This window comes from Lycorma delicatula, chromosome 5, assembly GCF_047948215.1.
Source record: "Lycorma delicatula isolate Av1 chromosome 5, ASM4794821v1, whole genome shotgun sequence".
Taxonomy (NCBI): Eukaryota; Metazoa; Arthropoda; class Insecta; order Hemiptera; family Fulgoridae; genus Lycorma; species Lycorma delicatula.
Genome location: NC_134459.1, coordinates 126874235 through 126886242, shown reverse-complemented (window position 1 = coordinate 126886242; position 12008 = coordinate 126874235). Strand labels below are relative to the sequence as shown.

At 27.7% G+C, this 12008-nt stretch overlaps 1 protein-coding gene across 8 annotated transcripts in view; it reads right to left on the bottom strand.

The window, feature by feature from the left end:
- Positions 1 to 2280: 2280 nt before the first annotated feature.
- The window catches only part of LOC142325357 (major facilitator superfamily domain-containing protein 6), a 75920-nt gene continuing 66192 nt past the window's right edge, over positions 2281 to 12008 (bottom strand). For 7 of the 8 annotated variants that reach the window (XM_075367026.1, XM_075367028.1, XM_075367029.1 and 4 more), the window contains one exon: positions 4909 to 5025. In XM_075367026.1, coding sequence (XP_075223141.1) covers positions 4964 to 5025 — 62 coding nt within the window. In that variant the 3' untranslated portion in view covers positions 4909 to 4963. Of the gene's footprint in view, positions 2380 to 4908; positions 5026 to 12008 lie in introns of those variants that run through there. The other variant, XM_075367027.1, reaches the window with a different exon arrangement.

The window sequence follows — 12008 nt, the reverse complement described above, 5'->3', positions numbered from 1 at the left end:
AATGATATTAAAAAAAGCAATAGTACCATTAACTGCTGCAGATTGTAATACAGCAAAATAGTTCATTTTATATAGTGATTCAGGTAGTAATAAATATACCTTTATAATTATGTTGTTAATGTAAATTTTTAATCCATCTTTTGACAAAGTTTTTTTGATGAAAAAAAATAAAGCTGTAAATGGGAAAAACTTTTTTTTTAAATAAGTTTTAAGTTTAGCATTAAGAAGTTTAAAAAAAATGAAACCATTCAAAAATTCTGTAACATAATTTCATAAAACATAAACGATTTTAGAACTGGTACTGGAAGTAAATAGCTACAGGATAATTGAATACTAAAATGAGAAACAAGAATGTGGAGATTCATATCTTGATGAAAGGCGGGTTAATAAATTTTCTATCTTTAATGGAAAGAAAAAATGAAGAAGCAACATTATTAAAAAACAAAAATGTTCACTATTATTTTCTTGTTAACAAATTTCCAATTACAATTCACTATTAAATACTAAAATATGAATTGCTTTTTTGTTATTAGATAAATCATAGCTTCAGCATATGGTTTTTAATAAAAATAACTACAGTAAAATAGAGAAATCTGATTCTATTCTGTTATCCTACTGCCAGCTGTTATCAATGAATTAACAAGTTTCACGGATGATTTTCAGTACTTTTATAACAATTAAGAAAAAATCTATAAAAATGATAAAGTCATGAAGATTGCCTTCTTCACTAAACCAAATATAAAGTTATGTATCAGCATTCACTGAAATTCAGCCTCAGCCACACAAATGACATCATTTTGTTCTTGCAAGAACTGGTATAGTCTGAACATGTATCATTACTCTCAGAGAAGACAATGCTGTCTACTACGTTTTGTACACAAGATGCATTATATATGACAGAACCATAAGAAATACTGTATAAAACAAGAAATTAATGTATCCCTTCTTGTTATAAAAAACTGTTACTTGTATGTATGTTGCTTAGAATCAAATTATAATAGTTAGGATAACTGGAGCAAATTGAGAAATTAAAGAGTTGTTAATTCCAGTTATTAAGATCATATTTTGTTACTTATGATCACCATTGTTACACTGTCTGGAGTACACAAATAAACAATGAGGCATTAAAAGTTAGCTAATATATTATTTGTTACATGAAGTGTTCATAATGGCATTCATTAACAGAAAAAACCAACTCACAATTCTAAAATACTGATGTCATATTATTTATAAGGACACTGTTGTAACACTTAATAATTAAAATCACCAGTATATTGTCATGTTAAATTGTTCAGATACTCTTATAAATTTTGTAAGCAGTTTATGTACATACTACATAATAAACACTTGCTTTTTGCAGTACCATTTTTAAAACGCCCAACAATTCTTTTTCCATTATTGACGTTCTTAATCAATTATCTAAAATATAACAATAATAAGTAAATATCTGTGTTATATAATTTGTGTTCTTTTTTCTGTCTAGGTATATTAAATTCCGCAAATTGTAAAATAAAATATGAAGATATATTTGTTCTTTCATTTTAATAGATCTTTTATTTGCCATTCTGCTGACCTTTGCAGCAGAAAGTTATGGGTTTATAAGGATATAAACCTTTTACTAAAAGAGGTCTGATAATGAAACAATTGTTTTAAGGCCTAATATTGCAGAATTTCACCTTAACAATAAGAGATTTAAAGTTACAAAAAAAAGGCTATACTGATTTCCAAAAATAAAAAATTTATTTTAATATTATTTTTAACACCAACTATTTTAATACATTAAATAAAATATCAATAAATACGGATATAAAAATTATACTTAATATGAAAATAATTAAAGAGAAAACCAATTTTGACTATAATAATATAACAACTATAAATTTTTTTTTTTTTAATATCCTTTTATTTAGTCACATCAACAATGTCATTAGCAACTGAAGTGTAAGTGTAATTATATCAGTAAACATGTAGTCTTAAACAGATTCAGGGGCTGACCATACCTGAGACAATTTAATTGAACTCCAACCACAGAAGAACACCAATATTCACAATCTAGTATTCAAAACCGAATAAAAACAACTAACTTTACTAGGATTTGAATATAAGAACCTCTACTTTTAAATCAGTTTATTTACAGCGAGACTTTTACCATTAGACAACTCGATTGGGTAAATTTACTTTAATAAAAATCACAATTCCTAATTATACTTTACAAGGGAATACGTAAAGTTAAGATTAAGAGGCAATCTGAAAAGAGAAACTTCATTAAAAAGAAAAAAGTTATGAAAATATTTTCTTTATTTACAAACTTTATTACATTTACGACCACAATACAAGTTCCACAGAAGTACAATGATTTAGTTAATTTACCCCCAGTGTCTGAAAGATATCACATTACAGTGTGAAGATTATACAAATATAACATTACAAAGTACAAGAAAAACCCTAATGCAAACAAAATTGTTAGCAGACTTTTAAATATATACTAGAGTGAACTGCTCATACAGTCTAAGAAAACCAGTTAAGGTGTATGCTTTTTCATTATTAGTTGATTTTATTTTACTTAATTTTTAAGAAAAGTAATGGTAAAAAGAAATTTAAATAAAAGAAAACATAATAATAACCAATATTATTTATTTATAATAAAAAAAAATCACATCTACTTACTATTTTAGTTCATGTTACTAATTAATAAGTCACTCTTTGTTTGATAGATTTTTACGGTTGTCTCAGTTTGTAATGTCTGGTATAAAATATCTACATAGTGTTGACGGCTTAATGTTTACATTTTTTACTTTAATGATGTGAGTAAATTGGTTTTAAACTGCCAATATTTCCACATTTCGAGACGTTAGAAGACACTGGCTAGTTTTTTTCTATGTAATGTTTTATGTGATCTTCAAATCCTTCTGAACACTTTATTTTGATTTGAGCAAGCAATACTGTAACTGTGTCAACATTTAAACAATGTGTCTATTGTCATCCATGTCATCAAAGATTTGTTGAAATGTGTCTTGAGGTAATATTTTTTAAACATTGCTGCTACTACCCCTTGTCCTAATGGTGTCACAGTTATACTTTTCTTTTTCCTGTTTAGCCTCTGGTAATTACCATTCAGATACTACTTCAGAGGATGAATTAGGATGATATGCATGAATGTAAATGAAGTGTACTCTTGTACAGTCTCAGTTCAACCATTCCTGAGATGGGTGGTTAATTGAAACCCAATCACCAAAGAACACCGGTATCCACAATCTAGTATTCAATCCGTATAAAAATAACTGACTTGAACGCTGGAACTCTTGACTTCCAAATCAGCCGATTTGGGAAGACGCGTTCACCACTAGACCGACCGGGTGGGTAGGTGTGATAGTCATACTAGGTGACATATCACTGGAACTTATATAATTCAATATTGATCAAAATAAAATATATAAATAAATTATTTATTTATAATCGAGTTTTGTCCATATTCATCCAGTAAATAGCCATTTTCATCATCAATAAAAATTTAAGTAACTTTGTTTTTAAAATGAAGCATCATTCTCATCAGCTTTTGGAGCTTAGCCGATAAATTTAATGTACTGTGTTTTAAAATCTATCACACTACCCTTTACTAGCAATAAATCTAGTTTGTTTATATTCATTACTATTGTCACTGTCTCTTTTTAGCTAATTAAATTCTGACAAGACCTTGGTTTACATAATGCTTTTTTCAGTACTGATATGATATTTTTATTATCTTTCGTTTCACATATGTTATCTTTGGTGTATTTAACCATTTTTGAATTTGTTGGCACAGCTTTATTTTTAGCAATTACTTTAGAGGGTATAATTTTTTCTAACCGTGAATAATAGATCCATTAAATATATATAACTGAGCAACTTTATTATCTTTTTCTACTTTTTTCCAAATGTCTGTGTAATTTTTAATTTCACTTTCAAACTTAATTTAAATCTTATTTCTTTATTACTAGATGACACTGTTATAACTTGCACAGCACTGTTATAAAAATTTTTTACAGCACTTGTTGCAAATAAGTTGTTGAAATTTGGCTGCATACATTATGGCCAATAAGGCAAATAAGCCTCATTTGCCATGAAAATAAGCCTTATTTACATGAAAGAATGTGCTGTGAATAGAGATTCTAGTCATATAATAAGAGTGACCATTTATCAAGCTCTTTTATTAGTGGTGTATAACAAGCCCAATTATTTTCCAACATGTTCAATAAACCTCAAAAAATAACTAAAAGTTATAAACTTTAAGTTAATGTTTAATTATAAACTAAACTTTAATTATAACTTTAGTTATAAATAATAACTAAAAGCTATCTTTAAAAAACATCAGCATTTTGTAATTTCAATTCTTATAATCAGGAATCAATTGAACAATTTCAGTGAATGATTCAAATAAATAGGGCCTGTATAAATCAGGGGATTACTGTACTTGATGTTAGTAATCGGTTTGTACATGTGAACACTGTATACCTTGTTTGTCCACTGTTACGTGAATCGCCACATCATTCCTATGAGTCTGGCAAATCACATTTACTTTGCTCTAAGTAGGTCTTAAATATTAACAATAAATTACACATAAATAACTGAAGGAAGAAATATAAGATTAAATAGTAGTTAACAATAATATTCTAAATTACATATTAAACAACATGTGATGTGAAAACTTAACAAATATGTCTTTGTTTTATATATATATATTAAGACATTGTTTTATATATATATACAAACACACACACACACACACATATATATATATATGTATATACATATAAAACAAAAACATAAAAAATATACATTTTAGTATATCTGTGTGTACACATACACTAAAATTTTAATTAATAAAACCGGTTTGTTAAAATAAATGTTGATTTGTAGCAACACACAATATGGTGAGAAAATTAATACCATTTATTAGTAATGATACATCTAGTAAAATCAAATATCAGGAAGCTACAATAACTGTTCTACCAGCAGATTCAGGACTTTTATACTCAACAGAAGTACCTAGAAACAGAAAAAAATGTATTTCAAGTATTAATGATAATAATGAAGGTAAACAAAAATAAAGATATATTGATATATCCACCTAAAAGATAACATGTTATGTGTAACTGTTTTTATAACCAAAAAATACTAAACCAAATTTAAAAATACTCATACAAATGCATATTTATAGTTAAACAATATCTATAATATAAAGGTTTTGTTATATTACTGTAAATTTCAAGGTAATATTTTTATTTAGTATTAAACTAAAAAAAAGGCTGACAACTTCTGATGTAATAATTTCCTGGCATTGGTTTTATTCTGGAAAAAATTATACATGAAAAAAGCTACCTAAGATTTCTTTTTTCAGGTGGGGGTAATTATGATACGTTTTATTGTAAAATAAAACTCATCTTATAAAAAAGTTTTATTGTAAAATTATCATTATATGTTTTAACTAGCCGGTCAAAGTTTGCTTCACTCAACTGATTGTCTAGCAAGGAGGCTCTGATCCCTGGACCCCCAACATGTCCGTTACCTCATGGTTGTGAAAATATTAAAAATTTTACAGATATTCACTGAAGAAAAAATAATTAGTTATTTTACTTCATTATAAATACAATGAATATAATGAAGTAAAAGGATCAATTTTTATTTCTTTAATGAAAATCTTTATCACCAAGGGGACTAGGGACTCAATTAATGGCCTAAAACCTTCTCTGGGGTAACATGAATGTATCCTGAAATTTTGAAGTTTGATTCTACATGATGGTGTAGCAAAAAAACAAATTTTAACATTTTTATTTAAGATAATCCAAAAAAGTTTTAAAATTTCAAATATTAAAAAAAAATTTTTCTGCATCTCACCTCCAAAATCATCTCCCAAGAAGACTTTTTGATTTTTCTACATTTACCACATTAAATGTTAAAAACTAAAAAAAATTCACTAAAAAATGTACAATCAATAAAACGTTTTATTACTAAGATTTCTTTTTTGGGCGTGTGGGGTGAATTATGATGAAATTTTATTGTAAGGTTATTAATAATAGTTTATTAAACTATTAATAGTAATAATACTATAAAAATTTTAAACATTCAAAAAATAGATATTTTTAAAACTTTGATCGGCTTCTCCACCCTCAAAGTACTTTTTTTGAACTACAAATGTGTCTACGAAGACATACAATAAATTTTTTTTTTTTTTTTTTTTTTTTGTCTTCAGTCATTTGACTGGTTTGAAGCAGCTCTCCAAGATTCCCTATCTAGTGCTAGTCGTTTCATTTCAGTATACCTTCTACATCCTACATCCCCAACAATTTGTTTTACATACTCCAAACGTGGCCTGCCTACACAATTTTTCCCTTCTACCTGTCCTTCCAATATTAAAGCGACTATTCCAGGATGCCTTAGTATGTGGCCTATAAGACTGTCTCTTCTTTTAACTATATTTTTCCAAATGCTTCTTTCTTCATCTATTTGCCGCAATACCTCTTCATTTGTCACTTTATCCACCCATCTGATTTTTAACATTCTCCTATAGCACCACATTTCAAAAGCTTCTAATCTTTTCTTCTCAGATACTCCGATTGTCCAAGTTTCACTTCCATATAAAGCGACACTCCAAACATACACTTTCAAAAATCTTTTCCTGACATTTAAATTAATTTTTGATGTAAACAAATTATATTTCTTACTGAAGGCTCGTTTAGCTTGTGCTATTCTGCATTTTATATCGCTCCTGCTTCGTCCATCTTTAGTAATTTTACTTCCCAAATAACAAAATTCTTCTACCTCCATAATCTTTTCTCCTCCTATTTTCACATTCAGCGGACCATCTTTGTTATTTCTACTACATTTCATTACTTTTGTTTTGTTCTTGTTTATTTTCATGCGATAGTTCTTGCGTAGGACTTCATCTATGCCGTTCATTGTTTCTTCTAAATCCTTTTTACTCTCGGCTAGAATTACTATATCATCAGCAAATCGTAGCATCTTTATCTTTTCACCTTGTACTGTTACTCCGAATCTAAATTGTTCTTTAACATCATTAACTGCTAGTTCCATGTAAAGATTAAAAAGTAACGGAGATAGGGAACATCCTTGTCGGACTCCCTTTCTTATTAGGGCTTCTTTCTTATGTTCTTCAATTGTTATTGTTGCTGTTTGGTTCCTGTACATGTTAGCAATTGTTCTTCTATCTCTGTATTTGAACCCTAATTTTTTTAAAATGCTGAACATTTTATTTCAGTCTACGTTATCGAAAGCCTTTTCTAGGTCTATAAACGCCAAGTTTATAGACCTAGTTATTAAGTGCAAACATGCCAATACATGTACAACATTACACCTTTTTTTGTGGTTCCTGGGTTACAAGTCGAAAAATGCAAAAAACCCATACCCCATTTTTTTATTGATAACAATACTTTCCTTCTTGCAGATTAGCTTTAAAGCTATGATGCCAGGAAAGTAAAAATATATGAGTCAACTTGTTGAAAAAAAAATTAATGTACCACTAATTTTAATTCTTTTTAGAAATAAACAAAAAATTGGTCAAGTCATTCTTAAACAAGATTTCAACTTCTAATCAATTTATGTTTTTACTTCAAGAATTAGAATAAATCTGTAAAATGAATCTATCCTTTATGGTTGCATATTTAAAAATAAAATTTTAATCTCTGTTTCTAATTACCAGTTAGTGGCTTGTTAGTGTTAGTACAAGAGAAATTTAATGAATTTTTTTATTACATCAATTAATGCAAAACAAAATGGTCATGGTGGTGGGAGTGCTAAAAATGAGTCTGGTGCTCTAATGATGTTCTGTGTTGAAATAATTTATATCATTCAATTCAAAATTTTTTAAAGGAAAGAAAGACATAATGGTACATAAAGCCGATAAAAAATGATATATACTCCAGTCATAAATGCCAACTAAATTTGGCAATTATTTTATACCTGTTGGAAAAAGCACTTTACTATGATACAAACAGGGAAAGAACCTGAAAATACAAAACTTTTATTACTGTGATTCTATAAAATAAGCTATTCATAAACATTATTAGTTGGAAACAGGAAAGGCTGAATAATTAAATTAAAGTCCATCTGAGGTACAAGAGGAACCAGCGATAACCTTTCCAAAGTAAAATGAAATTGAAATTTTATGAAAAAAACTATAATCAGATTTGCTTCTGAGCTTGATTATCTATCCAATCAGAGGCCTGTTTCTGTGTGGGTTGATTTTCTCCTTTGTCATCCTTCCTGTTTCTTTATTTCTTGCTTGCATGAGAAGTATTGAGTCATGAGCCTTTGTTCCAACTGTGGGACTGTAATAGCCCCTTCTATCGGCTGGTAAGGCAATCATTTCTTTGTCTGGGCTGATCAGAAGACAAACCATTTTTTCTGTGCCAGTGAAACTATTGTCCAAGAGCTCTTGTTACCTACCTATCTGAGGATACAATAAGCCAAAATGGATAATGCTAGGATTTAAACTATCACAAAGTCTAATTTAATTTAACATCAAGCTTAAATATTGGACTTTTAATTATTCATATTGTACATAATACCCTTTATTGTACATAATAACTATACAATGGAAATCAATCAAGATTTTAAGATCAAAATGGCTGTCAGTTTTAAATTTCAAGTAAAGCATTTGTAAAACAATTTTTAATTGTTACCTTATTTTTCAATTTATTCTAAGTTATATGTCTAAATATGTAAAAGACTAAGAAAACCACCTGGTATTTATTTTTTAACCAAACAACATGTAACAAATTAGTACCTACTTTAATCATATTTTCATATAATAATAAATAAGTTATTATTATTTTTAATGTAATTAAAAAATTACACTGAAATCTTTCTATAATGGGACTGAAAGCGTCAACAATTTTCACTGCTACAGCAAGATTCTTGTTATGAAGAGATAGTAAAATATGGACTTTAAAAATGTATACATTTTTGAACTATTTTATACATTGGGACAATCTTTTAGAATTTTAATGTAAAGTAACTTGACTAAAAATTTTCATCACATAAATAAAATGTAAAGTACAAAAAAGAAACAAGTACTTAGAGAGAAATGAAGACACTAGTTTTAAAAATATTTCTTTAATAATGCAATTTTAAACAAAATATTCTAGTACATAATACAGCATTTTGCAAAAAAACACACTATGAAAGTATAATATTAAAAAAAAAAAAAAAAATTATTTACATGATATACAAATTGGAAAATGAAACCAAAATAAGTTTTTCATTTTTTAAAAATTTATTCAATAAAATAGCTATTTTGATACACAGTACTTTCCCTTGATATTAAGAACAAACTAAACACAGATGGGCCTATGGCTTGCTGCAAAAAATGTTAACATGGTTTACGTTTCATTACAAATGATTCTGTTAAATGTTTTCACCAATTGTAACTAAATAACATTCATGAATTTGGCATACTAACAACAAAAACTTTTACAACGAAAAGCTTCAAAATCCTGAACATTTTTAGCTGTTTCTTGAGTTGTGATTTTTAACAGCTGTAACCATAATGTTTTCCTTTTTCATCCTCAAAACACAAATATAATTTTAGATAACTTGTTCATAAAAAGGAGTATAAATCGTTTGAATGAATGAATCATTCGTGTACTGTGTACAACTGCCCAGCACACCACATGGTCTGCTGTGTGCCAACAGCAGCTAAAATAAAAATGTGAACACATCTATCAAACAAACAAATCCACGCACCATCCATTTTTATGGGAAAGAAATAGTCTATTTTGTTTTCATTCTCCAATTTGTTATTACGGAATTTCATTGGTGAAAAGAATCATCTGCTGATTATTTACAAACATATTATTTATCTCAATACATCGTCAAAGCAATCTTATTAATTGGAAAAATTTTGGTTGACAAAACAATTAATAGTTTTTAACTATTTGCGTTTTAACCTGTATATCTTAAATTTTATTCCAATATTTATGACTTCCTGAAGTGAAGCTTCATTTATGCCATGGGGTTGGAAATTAGTTGAATTGTATCTAACATTTGTTTATTTGAGGGTGGCAATATCTTTGACACAGTTTCATCACTTTCTTTCTCTTCTTATTTTATGAGAGAATACTTCTGATGATAACATTGTTGCCAAAAGCTGTTGAAGGAGCTAGATTACATAGAGATCTAATTCTGTTTCTTTAAGTGATTGCAGAACATTGAATTATTTAATCTACTTACTTGGTGGGTGGAAGGTTGTCTTCTTTATCATAAGCATTTTAAGTGTCTGAGCTTAGAACGCCAGTGTATTGAAGAGAATATTTTATTGTTATATTTTCTCATGCTTTTTGCAGTAGATACAATGAATGCATTGTATAAATAAATTTTTTTTAAGGTTAGCCTTCAATAAGTCTTTAGATTTTCATTCAATAAACATATTTTATATATTTTATGGCACCGGTCTATTGGCCATACAATACTTATAGCATTGGCAACAAAGAAAACTACTTTAATTACTTCCTTGTACAAAGTAAGGTAAGTATTGTGATTGTGAAAAATTTTGGTTTTCAGATTTCAACAGAAATATCTATTTTGACCATTCCTGAATTCATTTTGACTAGTTTCGGGACGATGTCTGTTCAGTTTCATGTCCTCTTTATTAATGCTAAATAAATTATCTAACTCTTTTCTTCTTACTTATGTAAAACATATAAATTTGTTATTCTAGCTGATGAGTTCAACAGCTGTTTTTTATGATATATTTTTTCTTTTTAATTATATTGTTAGTCTAAATCAATCACTAAAGGATGTAACTTAAATATTAATTAAAATATAAATACATTAATTATATAATACTCTTTAAACATTAATATTCTACATGTACACCATTTTAAACTTAACATTGTGAAATAATTTACTAATCATATAATATCTAAATAACTGACAATGTATCTTAAATGTGTTATAAATTAAGTACAAATAAAACATATATTATTGATCAGATTAACAAAGACTTTATTTAAAGATATTAATGATCCAGCGGCATAATTTCTGAATAATGAAAGGTGCACTTAGGTACAATTATTCAGACCACTTTTTTTTTGGTCCTCTGTGCCCTGGGTATGTGAAGATTTGATTTATTGTGACACTCTTCAATCAAAGACAATCCAGGTTATATATTACAAATCTTTCAACAAATTAATTTATGGTTAACCAAAAGGGAGTTATTAAAGTTGCCAATTATTCAAATGAAATACAGCCTACAACTTATTTCTTCATTACCTTCAAGTAATTTCATTTAATTATTTCTTATTTAATTCATATTTATATTTAACGCTGTTAATTCATAATGAACAGAAAACAATTAATTAAACAGAGAGGATCTATTAAATTCTTGATAACAATAATCTGTACATTTATTGAAAAATATAATGTCTCTCACATTGATATTCATCTTTTATGAATTAAACTAGGAAACTTTCAAGAGTTGCAAGTCAAATATGATGCCATTCAAACTCAATTTGAAATGGAAGATATTGGGGATATTTGTTCAGATCGTATACAGGTTGAAGGAAATTTATGCAGTTTTGAATGTAAATTACAATATTTAATAGGTACTATTATTAAGCAAATGATAATTGATCAGGAAGTCAATGTAGTTACAGCATCTAAGCAAACACAACTGCCATCAATTTACCATTTTTCAGAGGTAATGTTCTTGACTGGCAACATTATTACAGCCTATTTAGCGATTTAGTACATAATAGAAATTATTTAAATAATTTAAAAAACTCCACTATCTGCATACTTCCTTGAAGGACGAATCATTAGCTATTATTAAAAATTTACCAATTACAAATGAAAATTATACAATTGCACTAGGTCTATTCAAAAGGTGTTTTGACAAGAAGTACTTAAATTGCATCTCATAACGCAGACTGTATTAACTAAATTCTATAAAAGGAGAATTTTTGGATAATTTATCCAAATTTATTATCAAAGTATCTTCATATGTCAATGTT